This window comes from Alosa sapidissima, chromosome 12, assembly GCF_018492685.1.
Source record: "Alosa sapidissima isolate fAloSap1 chromosome 12, fAloSap1.pri, whole genome shotgun sequence".
Classification (NCBI taxonomy): Eukaryota; Metazoa; Chordata; class Actinopteri; order Clupeiformes; family Clupeidae; genus Alosa; species Alosa sapidissima.
In genome coordinates this window covers 30480329-30500461 of record NC_055968.1, presented here as the reverse complement: position 1 = coordinate 30500461, position 20133 = coordinate 30480329, and the positions used below count along the sequence as shown (strand labels likewise).

The following is a 20133-nucleotide window of genomic DNA, read 5'->3' as shown; positions in this document are numbered from 1 at the left end:
ATGGTTGCTCAACAGTGTGAAATCCTGGTGTGTGTGTGTGTGTGTGTGTAGCTAAAATGAACCTTCTGTTTGTTGTTGACAAACCATATGTTGCTTGTGTGCTCTGCTCAATCCTGGGAGTTGAACGCCTCAGGTTTTGTGAAGCACCCTTGAGAAAATTTCACTCTGATTTTTTAATCATATTACATAAATAAATAAATACGTGTGTGTGTGTGTGTGTCTGAATGTGTAAACATTTTTTCATCTTTGGGAGGTAATATGAGGATGACACACTGAATTAAATGTTAATGTATTTTGCATTGCGTAATATCTTGTACCACATGTACAAGCTGGCAGTGCTGCCGTGTGGTTGTGCCCGGGTCGTGCCCGCAGCTGAGACTGGCTGTGGTGGGGAAATGAAGCGTTGGAGGGGATGTTTGGGCTGGCCTGCTCTGCGGCAGCACCACACCACTGCTGGACCTTTCACCCTCTTGAGGAAGCCATTATCAATCAAACTGGTGCCTCACTGCCTATGGGGATGACAGGGAGGGATATTTGCACAGATATCCTAGGATGTACCCTCTTTGTCGAGCAGTTAGCTATGTGCATTCTTACATACCTCTCTTTGCTGTTTTGTTACTATCCTTGTCAAAAAGTGCAACTAAACGCAGCATTTCTCAGTCTTTCTTCTATTCAGAAACAAAGACATACTTTTAAAAGAAAGCAAACATTATTATCTAAAAGCTTGTTTATAAAGTAATTAATCTAAGAATATTTACCTTCAAAATGTCAGTAGCACAGTAATAACCTTGTTATTGCAACATCTTGAGACATTTGTTCACATTCAATCTGTTATAGGAGCCCAAAACAATAATGAATGAACGATTTTTGAAGTCAACAGCAACATGAGTAGAAATATATATTTTTTAAACAAATCTTTCTTTTGCAATCATGTGGTTTACAGTAAATGTGCATATTAGGTACCATTATTATTCACAACTAATTCTTACTCCCTGCTGGCCGAAACTCAAACTCTATAAATCTTTATGAGTGGTTTATGAAAACCACAGCTGCATGTGAAATGTCTGTTTTTGGCTGCTAACCTAAAGTGTCAGAATGCACAGACTGTACCGTAGTGTTGTTTACACAAGTTTCGTAAAAGCGCTTGATGAAGTTTATCAAACCATGCAAACACAATTTCTCATGCTTTTCACTGACAAGCCAAAATAAACATATAGTAGAATTGTGTTTGACATGCACAAGACTCAAGAATGTCTGAAGGACAGAGTCTACACACTGAGGAGATATTTACTGATTGGAAAAAACATAGCACGCAGGCAGAGCAGAGGCCTGGTCGACAGTCAGAGCGAGAGGAATGTCCAGATTGTCGATGACAGCATTTCTGAAGTAAACATTTAGCCATTTTTATTTCTTGCTCAGTGCTCAACTCATGCATAGGACTGGATGACACAGCCACTGTGGAAAGTCTAGCGTCATTGGAAAGTCTAAACACAATCATCTGGGGTGGTTAGAGGAGAAATAAAACAGATGATGATGATGATGATGATGGCCTTTTAAGGAATATAATACCCATCAACCAATAATGTATATCACATTGCACTTTTCTGCTTTTTTGCACTTCTGGTTAGACACAAACTGCATTTCATTGTCTCTGTACTTGTACTCTGCACAATGACAATAAAGTTGAATCTAATCTAATCTAATGTGCATTTTTGACAAACGCTATTGCATTCTTTTTCTATTTGTCAAGGGCCTCATTTGTGCCTTTGGGAAAGAATGTGTTCTCTGTAGAAAGATGCGTACTGTATGTGTCACAGCATTCGTCCAGAGCTCCCTTCTCTGCTAGGTGGACGATAAGCAGGAGGGAAAATGAAAAATATATTACGATTTAATTCATTATGTCAAACTCGTATCACCTCCCAAAGATAAAATTTAAGACAAAGATATTTACACACACACACACACACACATTTACACACACACACACACACCTCATCACTAACCCATAGAGAAAAACAGCGAGATTAGCGGGCGCTTGAAAGAGGAGAAGAGAGGAGGATTAGCAGGATGAGGGAGAAGAGAGGGAGGAGGATTATGATGGCAGAAAGCTGGATTCTGAAATAATCTCTTGCGGAATACTGTGTGGTGTTTATCCCCTTTTGCATGTAGCAGGTTAGAGGGGGGGGGGGCTTCAATAGCCATCCAACATGCTCTCCTCCCCCAACCCCCCCCCCCAGTAACAGCTTGTCAGTTTTTCAGAAGCTTTCTTTTCCCCTTCATTGTCCCCAGTTTGTTTGCGTCTGACATTTTGTTTTCTCTCCTGCTCCCAGTCTCTCTCTCTTCCCCCTCTCTCATTCTCTATCTCTCCCCCCCCTCTCTCTCTTCTGTTGCTGTAATCTGGAGTGTTTAGGGCCTACGTGCATCCCCGGCGCTAAGCTCCACCCCTCCCCTCTGGCTAATTTAGGAACACAGTGCACACTTATATAAGATTCAGGGTCAAGGGGTCAGGAGCGTTGTGCCGCGTCGCGCTGCGCTGCACCGCACTATGCCGCGCTGCACTAAACTGCACAGCGTTTGATAGATAGAGGCAGGCACTACCGAGGGAAGGAGCAGGGTGAGAGACAAACAGAGAGAGAGAGCGAGGGAGAGCAAGACAAGAGGGAGAGAGAGAGAGAGAAGAGGGAAAGCCCAGACAGAAACCAGGAAGGAACCGGGGGGAGGCAGGAGAGGAAGAGGTGTTCCGATGGGGAAGGAAAAATATACACACATATAGAGTAAGGCAGGAAACGAAAGCTTGGTGCAGACAATGTGTTTGGAAGTGTTTATTAAACAGTCCTACAAGTCCTTAGCATTGTCAGGCAGCCCTGTTATTATTTGTGTTTCTGGCAGATCTGCTATTTTCTGACATTTCCATTAGCAACAAACAACAAGGCCAGAACACGACAAGCAAATAAAAAGCTATGAAAGAGTATGTAGGTTAGTGACAGAATGCATGGAGGCAAAGGTGGCGATTTTATGTGCGGAAGGATAAGATGCAGAGAGGGAGGGAGAGAGAGACATATAGCAAGGATACAAGGATACAAGGATACAAGGAAGTTTATTGTCACATGCATATAGTTACTGGAAGTAAGAAATGCAGTGAAATTATGTCTGGTGTCAGCCTATTTGTGCATTAATGGGGGGGGGGGGTAAGAGTGCAGTAGAAGAGGGGTTTAGTAGATTAAGTGGCAAGGGCTGCATAAAAAAGGTGGGGGAGGATTGGGATTGGCACCAACAAGGAGCACCCAAGAGCAACAGGGGCAAGGAAATAGCATATAAGGATTAAGATTAAAAAAAAGACATGAGGGAGACCAGAGAGAGAAGAGAGCAAGAAAGTGAGAACAAGAGAGGGACAGAGAAAAAGAGAAAGAAAGAGAGAGAGAAAGCAGAGTGAGAGAAAGAGAAAAAGAGAGAGAAAGCAGAGTGAGAGAAAGAGAAAGACAGATTCAGGCAGGAAGGGGGTGACAAAGCCCTCTGTCAGCTCGGCCGCTGTGCTACTAACCTACTTAGTGTAATCTCTCTTCTACTCATTTCATAACTGAGCCCAGGGTTGCATCAGCGCCGCACAGCCTTACCCACACTCACACCCCACACCCCACAGTCTATTTTCATCAACATCACTGTTATTGCTTTTATTGGCGTCATTAACAAAATGTGTGGTGACAAGCTCACAAATTTGCATGTCTTCCTTTGTTGGCTTTTTAAATTGTACTCTTGAGGAAGAGGAAGTGTTACATAATTTTACATTTGTTTTCCGTGCTATAACATCGCCTTTTAAAATGCTTTGTACTTCTCATGGAAGAACTATTTGGTTTATTCTATTAAATTGTACTTGTGATCGATAAAACCCTCACTTAGGAATACTTCAGTGATGAACTGTCTGCATGCAGCTAGCCAGCATACTGTATGGGGAACTTATGGCAGAAAACAAATCACTCATATTTAGCCTATTCTTGATGTTACAAACTTAGTTAAATCGGTTATATATATATATATATATATATATATATATATAGGCATATGTTTTTATTTGTGTTGAGTGTGCATTTTACTTTATTATTATTATTATTATTATTATTATTATTATTATTTGTGTTGAGTGGGTATTTAATTTATTTTGGGTGTTGGTAATAGCTAATAAATTGCACCAGGCCTAGCAGAAGTTATAATACAGAATAATCATTCATGACAAACTAACAGCCCACGATATTTGTTGTAGGCCTATTAAGCCTGTAGGCCTATAAGCTTACAATAAACTTGCCAATAAGTGAAAGTCATCACTTTTAGCATTTTGTTATGTTATCTACAAGAAAATAAATCATAAACTCCACGGCCAAATGTTGTTTTACGCAACATACTTTAATTACATTTATTTTGTCTAAATTAAAATAGGCGCTTGCCATTTGCTATATAGCATGCTGAACGAGCGAATGAAAACTAGTAAATATTTCATTTTGTTTTAAAATGAATTCCATATTTTTTAAGTTACATAATGTAGTGGACATGTTTCTGTAGGAAATGGTAGGTCTATTCACCTCAGTCTACATCTATGTCCAAATCGGTGTGGGCTGTTGCCATCTCCTCGTCAGCAAAGACTGCTATTGTTTTCGAAATATACTATCAAATTATTATATCATCAGGAGTCACCGAAAGCCAAAGAGCGTGAAAAGTTCCCACGATGCTGTCGGTGACACACTGCCACACTTTCTCATACACGCGAACGCTTGCGAACCTCCTTAAAGCGCGCGGACGGGGACGCGCAACTGCCATGGGCACGAGGCGGGCCGGCGAAGCGAGATCATGTGACAGTCCACGCGCCTAATGTAGGTTAGAGCGAAAAGCCAGGGAGAGGTAGAGGGTAAGGAAAGAGAAAGAGGTGGGGAAGAGAAGTGCATTGTTTTATTGCTTGCCGCGTACGATCGCTTGTCGGAAAAGTAGCTCTCTTCGGATGAAACGGAATTAACATTACAGCCGATCACCAATTTATTTCTCGTCTTTGTCACTTGTTTGTGCTATTCGGACAAACATTCGGAAACATATGAGGATTCGTTGTATTTATGTTTATCCGCAGCTCCTTTTTGGAGCTATAAATATTAATCCATATATAGCCTACTTCTCTTCACGATTCACATGCTTTGGAGTCCTATGACTTGCAGATAATAAACCAGCAACATGAGAGGTAAGTTCAAAACATATATACAAATTATGTCAATATTTGTTATAATTGTATTAGGATGTTATTATTGTATTCTTGTTGTATGCAATTGTTGCAATGTCCCAGTAACTGTAGCAATTTAAAATAATGTTAAGTGCGCAGAAGGTAATTTAGCAATACAGCACGGGTAACGTTAACTACTGAAGGATTAACGACAGCGCAGCAAAGTGCCAGTTGACCATGAGATTTGACATATGTTTGTTGGTGTTGTGAAATATCATGGTAGAGGAAATCACCTACATTTGTAAAAAATATGATATCGGAAACTTTTCCCGGGCTCGTTGGTCTTTGCATTGAAAGATATGGGAGAGTAGGCTACTTGAATCCTGAATGTTATGATGTAGTTACCGGTCACCACCAGCATGCGAACTTCGTTATGTAAGAGTGACGGAGGAGTGTTTGGTTGTTCTCCCCCCGAAATGATTGCTCTTTGGACAGATTAATGAGCCTGTTATGTCTGTTTTGAGACATTTGAAAGCTAGGAACGATTATTTCTGCTCTTTGTCCTAGGTGTTGTCAAATCAGTGTAAGGATCCCTAGTTATTTAAACCAAGATTAAATATCATGTTGATTGCGACTGCATGTCATGTCAGCATGGGTGTTCTACTCCCCGGATTGCGTAAAAAGGTTTGTGGTGCGCACTAAGCGACTGTATCAGGTGGTAGCGCCTGTGGCAGCATCGCGTGTGATGTGCGTGTTGTTGTTTTTCGACAACCCAGCATGGTCGACAGTGTGAGGGAGAGGGAGAGTTACTGTTCCATTGACCTAGTTATGTCATTGAGGATTATGTAGCACCATTCAAGCCCCTACAATAGGCATGGAATTGTGGGAACTTGTGTGGTTAAATCATTATCTCATAATTCGTAAGAAGGTGATTTGTTTTATTATTTTAGCACAAGTTTGTAAATTATTTAAATAAAACAAACTTTGCAAGAAGTATGCCTGCAATGCCACGCGGTCCCTTTTATGAAAAATAGCGCCTTCAGTGGTGTAATGGCAGTATTGCAAACTAGTCATTTTAAAAAGATAGTCTGTTTTGATTTTTCCCCCCAGTGGAATTGATTTCCATTTCTTGGAATCACATCTCTTCTCGTCTGAGTTATCCCAGAATGTGTTGACATTTACAGTAGGCCCCATAGCAGGAATGCATAGCATTTTTTGCACAAACAGATCTGGCCTCCTAGTCTTACACAGGAACATTTTATTATTGTTATATTTTTATTATTATTTTGTTTCTGTTCTTATTTCATAGACTTATTGCTATTTGATATTGTCGTATCTTCAGTTCGTTTGTGTAATGCTTGTGTTTCAGTTTGGCTTCAAACTATTACCAAAGTAGTGTGAGAGTAAAGACCCATGTCAACATGTTCTCTACAGAGGAAGTGTCATATGCAAAACGATCTTAAAGGATAGCCACACTATATTGAAAAAAGGAAGTGAATAAGTACGCAAAGTGGAACAGCACCTATAGAAGATATGCACAATGTGGCTGATTAGCCTAGCATAAGTTATCTGTGCATTCAACAAGCAGACATACATAATATGTGTGAGAATCACTCTCCTCCTGTTGAATGAGCGTGTCCATAGACTCGTGTGGACCCATGTCAACAGTATGTCTCTTATTGGTTAGAGAGGTGTCAGACATCTGTTGGCATTACAGGAGCATTTGGCAGGCACCTCCAGGAAATGCCATTCATGTGGTCTGTTTGCTCTCCCTCTGTAATAGGCTATGAAGGGTTGATAAGAATGTAAGAACCATTGAAAATTGATACATGTTGTTCTGGAATAGGATACAGATTGTCATGGGGAGTTTGCACAATGCAATGTGTAACTGCAGATTTTATCTTGTGATAAAACAAATATGTAACATAATCTGTCACTTTATTTGCCATACTGTCATGACGGCATCAGTGACTAGTACTTGCAGATGATCAGTGACTAGCAGATATCAGTGACTAGTACTTGCAGATCATTTCAAACAGAGCAAGTCAGACACTGGATCTGCTGGTCCAGGTGAGATACTATGCGTGTCCAATGTCGGCGGAGGTGCCTAATTTTAGAGTCCACTCAGGTAATCAGTGCCTTGTTCCCCTCACCTTGCATCCTTCTCAATCTGCTGGCTCTCAGTTAGCCACTGGAGTGACCCAATCCAATCCGCTGTGCATTTTTAAAGAGACCCAGATCAGTGTCAGCACAGGCACCCTCTAGCTTCACCGGCCGGCCCCTAGGCAGGTCAGTGAGCGAAGCAGAGAGAGGGGGGGGGGGGAGCGGGAGGGAAGTTATCGTTGTCCACAGAAATGTTTAGAAAACAGGCAGCTGATAAAGGAACCAGATGTAACTTGCGAACACTGCAAATGAGCACCGTCGAGCAAAGTGCATGTACGCGGAGCGATCATTAAAAAAAAAAAGTGCAAGGCACTCATGGTGTACAGTAATACTGCATGGGGGGGGGGGGGCAAGCCTTGCTGTGGCAGATGTAGGTTGAATATGTTATGCAAATTCAAAGTGCGAAGCAAACAGGACCTTTGGACGTGCCGCAGGTTTGTTTGAACAGGTGAGATAAGAGGTCAAAGTCTCGGCCTGCCGGCCTGCCGTAGGCCTTTTTACTGCTCGGAGCGGGAATCTGCAGATTTGGAGCACTTGACACACTGACTGACTGACACGGACTGGGAGCAATCACTCAGGAGTGATAAGAAGCCGAGATTACCTGTGGCACTACACCTGATAAACATAGTCCTCTAATAAATCCCTCTGTAATTACGACTTGCCAGGGGCTGACCAGAGATTGAACACTAAGACATGCTCAGCGCTTAATGAGGCCTTATTTGCTTACCTAGTCTTATTTCTGTTAGGTCGCGGTTAATACCTCTGGCAGTGAAACTTCAAAAAGTTTAGCCCTTTCCGTGTTTTGCAATCTGAATCTGGAGTTCCGATTCCTAGAGAAGAGATTTTTAAGGAGTCAGAGTAGAAAAAAAAAGTGATGTTTATTTGTGTTGACTGCGAATGTCGACAAAAAAACAAAGGTGGTTTGCTCTAACCACAAGAAGTTCAGCTGCCCGTGTCACTCATCCAGGATAAACTGAACCCGAGCACCCACTGTGTTAACAAAGTCTTTAGTCTTTGTAACTCATGTTTGTAGCACAGCTGGCAGGTTGAAAGCATGAAAATCCTCAAGGCCTCTCCTGTGTTTTCACTGAAGGAGAGAGGGTGCCTCTCAAAAAATGCAGGCCTCAGCCGAAGTCATGAGTGTGATATGTTGTAACTCTTTCCCAACCAGCCAGCGATAGTGGCTGCCTCTGGTCGCGCTCAGAGCAGAGCGCTTCGTGTGAGCGCTAGATTAAAAATAGTTTTATGAGTTCTGTCGGACAGCTGAAACTAACTACAGTGAAATATTTGGCATGTTGCCTCATGTTGAGACCAAGTGTAATGTGCACTGTCCGTTTAGAATATGCTCTAGACATTTGAATGCCCCCTCCCTGTCTTGTATTTTTTCCAGCCTGGCTCTCATGTAAAAAAGCATGCACATACACACACATATGAGTGTTCCCTGGCATGTCTGTGCACCTCCTGTAAGGGTTTTAACAAATGCTCTCACAGTAATCTCGACTTGTGTTATGCGGTTTTTATCATGGCTGTTTGACCACAGTTTCAACATGGTGGCCCATTAAAATGTTCGTCCTTTGATTTGTGGCTCCACCTTAAGTACTGGCGAAGAAGAAAGAGGAGCGAGCAACAGTTAGAGAGGGAGGGAGGGGAAAAAAGAAAGAAAAAAATCAGATTAGTGGGCCTTGCGAGGCTGGGGCCCAAGCGCTTCAGTGGGAAAGTGTGTCAGTGGAGCAGCTCGTCCACATAGCCTGACGGTGCCACGCAGCTGACTGGCATGTGAGTCAGCGAGTGAGAGCCGCCGCCGCGCTCCCATCGGCCAATGGGACGGGGGGGAGGGGTGGGCAGGGACTAAAAGCTCGTCACTGCGTTGCTAGGGTGACCTCCCCTGAATGAGTATGTTCATGGAATGCGGCCAGACGGCAGTTATATAACTCTGCAAGCCGAGGGGGCGGGGCTGGGCAAGAGGTGCAGAACGGGGAGAGAGAAAGAGAGAGGGAGAGAGAGAGAGAGAGAGAGAGAGAGAGAGAGAGAGAGAGAGAGAGAGAGAGAGAGAGAGAAGAGAGAGAGGGAGAGAGAAAGAGAGAGGGAGAGAGAAAGAGAGGGAGAGAGAAAAAGAGAGGCATTCTTTCCATGGTGCATTTATATATATATATATATATATATATATATATATATATATATATATGTTCTTATTTATTTATTTAATTGCTGTCACTGCTATTTTTTGCAGACCATTGTGTGTGCTCTGAAAAGCCTGCCAGTTCAGATTATGCCTGATTTGCAGAAACGAGGGCATTGTTAGATAATGCCGCGTCTGACTCGATGGGTGTTAGCTAGTGTCAGCGCTGTCCCTCTCTCCTCTGCTCGGAGAGTGACGCACCTTTCTGCCCAAAGCCTCACTTAGCCTGTTGGTTAGGTGTGAAATGATGTTTGATTAGCCTGAGAGAAGGGAGGCTCAGTCTCTCCCTGCAGATGAGAAAGGTTACCTAACACACTGCGTCACAGTGCAAAGCCTGACTGAGAGAGAGAGAGAGAGAGAAAGAGAGGGAAATGAAAGGACGTGGCACACACACACACACACACACACATACACCTGAAAAGACATTCCAGTTGCTCAGAGAGTATTTTATCTTCATCATTGCAAACCTCTGGTGTGCGCTTGCTGTTAGCGTCCACATTGACCTCTGAGGAGATGGCAGGGGCAGAAACTTCATAACCCCAGGCGAGCGGCTAATGCAATTGACCTGCTATTCCGGGACAGAGCAGGCCCCTGCTACTTAGATAAACACCATAATGAAAAGAACAGCCTGTTCCACACAGGGAAGGCTCAGATCCTCTCTCTCTCTGTTACTCCTGTGTATTAATATGTTGCTTTTGTTGAGGCTTTTCTCTCTCTCTTCTGTTTTTCACCCCCCCCTCACCCACTTTCTTCTGCTCCTGTGTCCCTCTCAACAATGACACCATTCTTTCACTATTGTTGGCCGTTTTTCAAACATTTCCCAATGTAACACTTCTGGCACTAGGACATGAGAGGATGTTGAGTAATAGCGCCCACTCCCCCACCCACCCACCTGACACCTGTAATTGTGGAGGTTACATTGAGAAATATAATAATAATCAAATTTAAGTGGGTCTATTGTCTATAATGAATCCTCCTGTGGATATTGTATTTTTTTATCCGTGGAAAAGCGTGGTGTACTACACCACTGGCACTGTCACATTGAATACCTCAGGCACAAGAGTGTCCCACTTAACAGCAGATAATTGAATTTCTGCAGGCCAAGGATCAATGCTGCAAGCATGTCCATGATCCCTGTAATTGCTGTGTTTTAAGAATTGTTTTTCTGACTCCTCTTTATAATTAAATATGCTGTCATTGTTATGGTTGTGTACTGGGAATTTGTGAAAAGGCAACCTTGGAAATGGGAAATGGGAATTGATTATTTTGCCTCTTCTCCTCCTCAGCTCAAATTGAAGTGATCCCTTGCAAAATATGCGGGGACAAGTCGTCTGGCATCCACTATGGAGTCATCACCTGCGAAGGCTGCAAAGTAAGCAGAGCTTATTGCACACCTGCACAACCCAATGTGCTTCCTTGGTTTTCACTTCTTCTGTTTAAAGGATTTGTTTTGCAAGCCTCAATTTCACTAAGCCTTAACAACAACATGTTTGTCCCCCATCTCTCTCTCTCTCTCTCTCTCTCTCTCTCTCTCTCTCTCTCTCTCTCTCTCTCTCTCTCTCTCTCTTTCTCTCTCCTTGTCTCTCTTCTTCCGGGTGTTCCTGCAGGGTTTCTTTCGGCGCAGTCAACAGAATAACGCAATGTACTCATGCTCACGACAGAGGAATTGCCAGATAGACCGCACAAACCGCAACCGCTGCCAGCACTGCCGCCTGCAGAAGTGCTTGAATCTGGGCATGAGCCGCGACGGTAAGTGAGTCCGCTTGGCGCCACGTCCCAGCACGCACTTTGCCTACAGCTAAGGCGTGTTGTGTGTGGTTGTGGGATTTTCCTATAGTAAAATTAACATCTGGGTATCAGGCCTAATGAGTGACTCGAAAGGTGCCCAGCTTGTTATGTTTTTTTTTTCGACCTGCAGTTAAGGTCAGACATGTTTACCTCAGGTCTGCCTGATTTCCTCTCAATTTAATTCAACTCAATTTAATTAAATTCAAAGAAACTTTATGGGAAATTATGTTCTACAGTATTACCAGAGATAGGGTTGCACACAACATAAACAAGGATACATCAGAGGGGAAGGGGAGTAGGATAGTAGAACAATACTAGATATCAGGATATTAACTTAATCTATAAGTCAATATGTATTTAAACTAAATTAAAATATATTAAAAATATTTCTCTCTCTCTCTCTCTGTACCTCTCCCCTGTCTCTCTCTCTGTACCTCTCTCCTGTCTTTTTTCCTCTCACAGCGGTCAAGTTCGGCCGCATGTCCAAGAAGCAGCGGGACAGTCTGTATGCCGAGGTGCAGAAGCACCAGCAGTCCCAGGAGCGCAGCTCCATGGCCGCCAACGGCAACCTGAACATGGGCTCCCGGGGGCCGGCGGACGACGGCGGGATCGGAGACGGCGTGGGCCTCAGCAGCAGTCACACCACGCGCACCTACAGCCGCGGCTCTAGCGCCGCGCTCAGCGACCTGGACGACATCACCGACCTGCCCGACAACCTGCTCTTCGACCTTCCCCTCACGCCAGAGGGCGGAGCGACCGGTGGGGGCAGCTACGGCAGCCTGGAGCTGCTCGGCGGTGGGGGCAGTGGGGGCAGTAGCTCTCACAGCTCTTCACAGAGCTCGCCCGAGCAGAGCGGTCAAGAGTATAGTGACGGGGGCAGTTCTGGAGGAGGAGGAGGAGGAAGAGGAGGCAGCAACAACAGCAACAACTCACACATCAAGCAGGAGCAATACCAGCTGCTGCACAACTCCAACATGTTCACACACTCGCTGCTCAACGACTCGTCTGATGGCTGCTCCATGATGGAAATAGGTGAGGCATGACACACACACACACATACACACACACTCATTCACCTCCAGTTTAGCAAGTATGCACTGACACACAAATGTGCGCATACACACACACACACATTCATGCTTGTACACACACACATATACAGAAAGTACACATACAGGTGTGTGACAGGACAGGGAGAGGTTGTCAGGCTGACCTGACACTGCTGATATTAATTTGACTTTAAGGTCATATTTGTATTATGACTGCATGCATTTTATCTATTATGACTTGGTAGCAGGCAGTTTAGTCAGTGAAGAGGGCCCTTCCCATTGTGTTGCCTTGATAGGGAACAAGCCAATGGCCCTGAGGTGAGAATCTAATCAGGCAAATCTACAGTGGCAGCTTCAGTGCTGGCTTGTTCCTGCCTCTCCACCTACAGTGGTTGTGAAACGCTTTCAGTCAAACAACTTTTGGCTTTACCCCGTGACTACTGCACTAGTTTATGATAAATGTCAGTAGAGACGCTTTGTGCAAGCTCTTGTGTAAAGGGCATATTAAATCTACAGTTGGCAAGTATGACAGATTGAGGGGACCAAAATTTTGAATGTTTACAACTCTCCTGCCCCTCCCCCACTACCACCGAGCACCCTCTCATCGAGTTTGTGCTCGTCAGTGCGCACCAGACTGCAGATCTCACACAGCCCTGCTCTGATTGGACCAGAAGAACAGGGAGCTGTGAATTTTTGCAAAACAAATAACAGGCTCTAGGTGGAGGTAGAAGTGCGGGTTTTTTTCTAAAACCGGCTGATTTATGTTGTTCTGTCGGAGCATAGTATTGGTTTCAGTGAATATGGTCAAAAAAATCTTGTCAACTGCAGCTTTAAGTTACTTCTGCTACTACTTCTGGTGGCGTAGAATTGATCAGCAATGTTCATACCCTCTTCCAACTCCTGGATCATTTTATTACAGTTTAGTTACAATCTACTTTTAACATATCCATGTTGAAGTGGAGTGCTGTATTGCTTGGCAGGCTGTTTTGTTCATCTTCTCTTTTCTTGTTTTTTGTTTTTCCTGTAGATCGCATCACCCAAAACGTGGTGAAGTCCCACATGGAGACCAGTCAGTACAGCGCAGAGGAGCTGAAGAAGCTCGCGTGGAACACCTACACTGCAGAGGAGACACGCTGCTTCCAGAGCAAGGTAAAATAATGTGTTCACTATTCAGTGAACTACATTACCCAGCATGCCATTGCACTCATTAGTAAACTGCATTACCCAGCATACCAGTGTGCTCATAGGCCTCTCTCTCTCTCTCTGCCCCTCTAGCCCGTGGAAGTGATGTGGCAGCAGTGCGCCATTCACGTCACCAACGCCATCAAGTACGTGGTGGAGTTCGCCAAGCGCATCACTGGATTCATGGACCTCTGCCAGAACGACCAGATCATTCTTCTGAAAGCAGGTCAGTGTCTGGAGATGTTGTGTGCTGAGACCTGTTAGTGGCCCTGCACTGGCCCGCTATCAGTGCAGGAGTCAGCTGTGAGGTGGGGAGGGTGTTGTTTTTCTTGTGGTTTCAGTCGTGTTGAGAGATAGACATGTGATTGCTGTGCAGAGAGAGTAAGTGTGGTTAAGACGTGCAGCTCATGTTCTAACAAGCTCTCTTCCTGTTTTCTCTCCCCCCTTCCTCTCTTCTTCTCTCCCCCCTTCCTCTCTTCTTCTCCCCCCCTCCCTCTCTTTTCTTTTTCATCGCTCCATCTCTCCTCTCTATGGGATTTCTTTTTCAGGCTGCCTGGATGTTCTTCTGATTCGTATGTGCCGGGCCTACAACCCTGTCCACAACACACTGCTCTTCGACAGCAAGTTTGCCGGCCCCCAACTCTTCAAAACTTTAGGTGCGTACGGCTCCACCCTCCTTCACGGAGGCACCTCAACTCGGTCACCACAAAGCACACACTGACACAAACAAGCGCTGACCAGACCGCAGATGTTGTTTCTGCTTTCATGTGTTTGCTACCGTGGCGAGTGATGCAAGAACAGCCGTAGTAAAGGCGGCTTTTCCGCATCGCTTGTGTCTTGTGTGCTCCCTCTGCAGGCTGTGATGACCTTGTGAACGCCGTCTATGAACTGGCCAAGGGCTTCAACCGCCTACAGCTCAGCGATGAGGAGATGGCGCTGTTCAGCGCTGCCGTGCTCCTATCCCCAGGTGACTATTCTAAAAATGCACTCTCACTCTCCCTGAGACTCAGCTATTTGAGATAGACAAAGAAATGGAAGATGGCTGACTGTTTCTCTCTCTCTCTCTCTCTCTCTCTCTCTCTCTCTCTCTCTCTCTCTCTCTCTCTCCTTGGCAGACCGGTTGTGGCTGACAGACACGCAGCAGGTGCAGAAGCTTCAGGAGAAAGTGTACCAGGCACTGCAGCACAGTCTGCACAGGAGTGGAGCTTCAGAGGAGAAACTGTCAAAGGTAGCTATTCTCATTTTTTTTTCCTCTCCAAGAAACATTTATATCTATGAAAATAAAGGCCACACAGCTTGTTCCGGTGACGCAACAGCTGATCTTTGAGCTTTTGCAATGAGTCACAATTTTGTGGGCAATTGGAGTTTGGTCAGTGGGTAGAGACAAAAGGCCAGTTTTCTGACCCCTTTTTTTTTTTACCCCCTTCTTCAACCCCGTGCAGATGGTGTCCAAGTTGCCCATGATGAAGTCCATCTGCAACCTCCACATCGACAAGCTGGAGTTCTTCCGCCTGCTTCACCCGGACACAGCCTATAGCTTCCCACCCCTCTACCGGGAGGTCTTCTGCAGCGAAATTAACTTCCCTGACTCCACAGAGGGCTAGAGTCCCACACAAGGCACAGAGAGACTGGCAGACATACGGACAGATGTTTAGGGACGGAGACGGGGGGGGGGGGGGGTCAGAAAAAAGTGACTGAAAGCAACCAGCAGCTCAACGACAATCCTGCACAGAACACTTTAGGACACACAAACACCCTCCCTTGTCTGACCTCCTGCCCTGAGTCTAACTTGCACTGCGCCACGAGTAGGTCCGCGTTACCATTCTCACCAGATCTAAAGGACGTTAGTCGCTGGCTACTGTGCATGCTACATGATGTTATCTTTTTTTCGTGTACCGGTTAGACTAATTTGGTGTCAAGTTTTTATTGTGCTGAATCTTGGATCTCCAGGAGAGTCCTAGGACTACACAGCTCTTGTTTCTTGTCCCTTATGTTAGTCCAGATCCTATTGAATGTACCTTATTGACATGCAGCACAGTACCAGAACATCACACATTCTGTTCAGACAAGCCAGGCTGACTTATACACCTGATTGGATTTAATCATGTCCCCTCAGGAGTACTTACACTCAACATTTATCTCCTCCTCATGAACAAACAGTTGAAAGGGACCAAGATCAAACTAAAACCATGCAGTGCAAATATAACGCTTCTTTCTTTAAACAAACAAAAAAGCTTTATAGCATGTTAATCACTGTAAGTGACCATGGGCTCGTACTTTCACACAGGCAGACCCAAGTTCTTGCACATGCAACACTAACGAAAGCACTTATGGTGCTGACCTGGGCATGTTTCCATGCACAGGCGCATAACCAGTGTTTTTAAACATTTGTTTTTTTGTTTTGTTTTTGTTTGTTTTCAAATGCGATCGATAACCTCAGTCCCACTTCCTTTTCCCTTTCAAATGCCACTTGGACAGTGTGTGTGTGTGTGAGAGAGAGAGAGTGAGAGAGTAAAACAAATATTTTTTTAATGTTGCATTAATTTATAAATACACTCACATTAGTTGAAAATCTTACAAGAAACAAAATGCATATATAAAGAGAGGGATAGATTTTTATATATATATATATATATATATATATATATATATATATATATATATATACACATATATAGTATACAGTGTCAGAATGAGAAGGATTTAGACAGAGGATAGAACACCACAACAGTGTGAATGTCCCCCCCCCCCTCTGAAAATCATGGGCAGCCTCAGAACAGAAAAGTGATTGGCATTTTTAAATTGGACAGTTGGTTGATATTGACAGTTGAATTCCTGCAGATGAAAGAGCACTTACTGACTCAAGACCCCCCCCCCCCCTTAAATACATACACACACACACACACACAACTGTCTCCACCACCGCCTCTGCCACAGACTTAGCGCTCGGACGAAATCTTTTGGTTGGTTTCGCTCGGCCCCTCCCCCCCGCTCAGGTTTTGCTGCTGATAGGCCCCCTCTGGAAGTGTCTCAAACTCGGACTCACAGTCACAGACTAATGCAGGACTTTGGCTGGGGCTCTACCTCGTTGAGACGGAGAGAGAGAGAGAGAGAGAAAGAGAGAGAGAGAGAGAGAAATGGACAGAAGAGTGCAGGGCAGGCTCCAGCTGGAAAAGAGCATTCCGGAGCAGAAGAGCGACTGGAATGTTGGGCCACCCTCCACACTCTCCTCCTCCTCCTCCTCCGCAACACCCCCACCCACCCCCCCCCCAAAAAAGTGCTGCAAGAATCCCCAGTCAAGTTCAGACTGTGGGAAAGTGGTGCCCAGACTGTGGCTTAGAATCAGCAGCGGATGCAGCCGGACACTTTGAACTTGGGTGATTGGAGAGAGAGAGAGAGAGAGAGAGAGAGAGAGAGATACAAACAGAGAGAAAAAGGAAAACCGGAGGTGAAGAAAAAACTAAAAAAAAAAAAAACAGGCAGAGGAGGTGTGCTGTCCCACTCTCTCTCTTCTCACACACGTGTGTTAATCCTGTGTTTTTTGCTTCATGTATGAGAGTGCTAATGCGATTCAGGGTCACCATTGTGTTCATGTTGTACATTCACCTTCCTTTTGTCGCCCAGTCCTTCAACCAGACACCCACTATCCTTTGTTCACTTTATGGCGCAACAAGGGTTGACAGAGCCATCAGCTACCCCCCTGAGTTAGGGATTAATATGTTTAGGTAATATATAGATCATGTTTTACATAGCTACCAAAGGACAACAAGAAGAAACAAGTCTATTTTATGCAGATGTATTTTTCCACAGTTTGTTAAAACTCTAGATTAGTCGAGTTTTATCAGATCTTTTTTCTCGTCCACATTGTACAGTGTTTGTAAAGGCCTGTCCTTTGGCTTACTCTAGTGTCCGCAGCCTCTGTGCGTACAAACAGGGAGGTCCTGCAAAAGCTAGCCACAGATGCATATCTCTGACTGAGAGATTTTGGTGTGGCAGGAAAAACACTTTGTAACGACCAGGCCCTCTGAGGGGAATTTCAGATGAACCTTGGGGCCAGATTACAGTACGAAAAAAAAACTTTTTCATTGTGTTAATACACAAAAACAGAAGATAGCAGTTATACTTGGATTTTTCCTCTCCAGCTCTTTGAAAGTACTGCAGAACGTTTCACGTATTGCACTGCTGGAACAGTGCCCTTCTTCATTACTGTATATGTTTTGCTTTCTTGATGAACTTGTTTCCTGGGTGCTCAAGACAGTGTCATAATAATGGGACTGTGCAATAATCAGTCTTTTCAGTCAGTTTCTCCAGAGTACAGCCTCTTGTCCAAATGGAGGCCTCTCTGGCCCTACAAGCACTCCAGCAGGTTAACAGTTAACAGTCATACCAGACAAACCATGTCGACACCAGTCAAGCATTAACTGACTTCAGTGGATTTGAAAAGGCAGTATAGGACTGTATCAGTGTACAGTACGTGCTATAAGTGTCCAGAGTTTTAGATTGTTGTCAATTGTAATTTGATGCCCTGAAAAAAACAAAAATACAAACTGCCATGTTTCCTTTCCCCTGTCCGTGGATGCAGTTGACAAAAGGTGTGTGCAATTACATTAACACTCGCAGTCACTCAGGGAGATAGCTGGGCTCTCTGTCTGAAAAAGTGTCTTCTTCAGTTAGCCTAGCAAGACACCTTGCACCGAATAGAAGCCCTTAAACCTTGATCACTGTGTACAGTAGATGTTCTCGTGAATGTTAATCACCGAAGTATCAAAGACTTTACCCCTGTCTGATATCAATATAAATGCAGGACGTTTGAGCCTGAAAGCGTAGAAGTTTATAGGATCTAAAACATAAGTATATAAAATATTCATTGCATGTGTAAGAAACACATGCGGTGGGTTTTAATCTCTGAATCTTGTATTGGGTTTTTTGTTGTGATCATTTGTTCCTTCTTGTCATTTTCTGTATTTTTTCCCTCACCAATGTAGTGTTCTCATTTTGTCTTGGAGAACTATAATTCTATTTTTTTTAAAGATTTTTTTAAAAAGAAGAGTCTCTTCACTTGGGGTTAAGTTACATCAAGTGCTACAGCTGCCAGAATGCTGACTCTCAGCAGATGTTAGCAGCTAAAGTGCTGGATTTAATTTGTCCCTGTCTTGATCCCCTGTCTATCATGCTTTCATTTTATTTGAGATTATTAAAATCACATGTAGATTTTAATAAATATAATTTATGACATTAAAAACAAATTATAAGATATTAAAAAACATGTTTTAAATGGTATTGTTGTACAATGGGGATCCCGATATGTGGATATAAGAATGTAATAAAGATCTTTTACAGAAAAAAAACATGGTATTTTCTTTTTCTGAGACTGAGCGGCTTTTTCTATTCCGTCCATGAGAAGTTGTTTTTACTGTAGGTTTTCGGGAGGTTTTCCTCTGACCAGAATGTTTTCTTTGTTATCCATCTAAATGAGTCTCAGGTGATGGTTCTGAGGCTGGCTTGTGTGGGCCCTGCGTAGCTGCACTGTGAAAGGTGGGATGATGAAATGCAGAAATGGGGCCTCCAAGAACCAAGTTATTTTATCTCCTGCAGATAAGCTTACAGTCTCCACACACATATGCTTCTAATTAAAGCATGACAAAGATTGAGTAATTTATGAGTGAGCTATTGACGAAAGACACACGTCTCTGTGGTATAGAATGTCCAGAGAAGGTAAATGAATCTAATTAGTGACAGTAATCAAATGGAGTCTTGAGATAGTAAGTAGGGCATTGTATCAGAGAAAAAGACTTGAGGGAGTAAACAGGGGCCCACTGAGTTCTCCCTGCTGTTGGGTTCCTACCCCAGCCTTCCTTATTCATATTTACGGAAGAGTAGTTTCCTTAGAGTTTATGCCATCCCACATACCCAGAGTTAAGCCATCATCTGAGGCCCTGACATCCTCTCACCATGGCCAAGTTCATGGGTGTTTTCTTTGGGTATAAGGGTCAAGAGATGAGGCAAAAGTGACCTGGCTTTTGAGTGTGTGTGCCCCAAATGCAAGCATACAGAGCTGAAAAACTAATTTTCTTTCTTTTACCAGTAATATGTTGTGTTCATAAATAAAGCCAGACACAACATTTACCCACTGAAAGAACTATTAAGATAGCCTATGCATTATCTCAAATACCAAATAAGGTCTTATCGGCTATATTGTTAAACCCTCCCACTAAATAAAGTTACATGTTTAAGTGTACAGGAATTATTTGCAAATACTGTATACAACATATCATCATCCTCGTGTAAACTTGCATCATGCTTACAAGAGACGAGATTGTTGTGAAAAATAGGTCTATTTCAGACTAGACATCTTCAATCCCCTCTGCATTTACAACGTAAAGAAAGTGCAATACTGCCACCTGCAGGAGAATTTTGAATGAGCTCGATTCCACTTTTCACCAGTTGAGGGCGCTGGAGAGCCACGAATGGTACCCTATTACCCCGTTTTACTTTGTGATCTCAAAAAAAGCATTTTTTAAGTTTTTTTTTTTTTTTATGAAAAACTTGCAAGTGGGGAACTATTAAACTATGAC

General features: G+C 43.7%; 1 protein-coding gene across 1 annotated transcript; it reads left to right on the top strand.

The window, feature by feature from the left end:
* Window positions 1-4843: 4843 nt before the first annotated feature.
* Window positions 4844-16998, top strand: rorca (RAR-related orphan receptor C a). Its single transcript, XM_042056802.1, has 10 exons — window positions 4844-5218; window positions 10826-10911; window positions 11147-11288; window positions 11790-12359; window positions 13404-13525; window positions 13652-13784; window positions 14107-14214; window positions 14415-14525; window positions 14674-14786; window positions 15001-16998. Exons 1-10 carry the CDS (start codon window positions 5212-5214, stop codon window positions 15160-15162), a joined length of 1554 nt encoding a protein of 517 aa, XP_041912736.1. The 5' UTR covers window positions 4844-5211; the 3' UTR covers window positions 15163-16998.
* Window positions 16999-20133: the final 3135 nt, after the last annotated feature.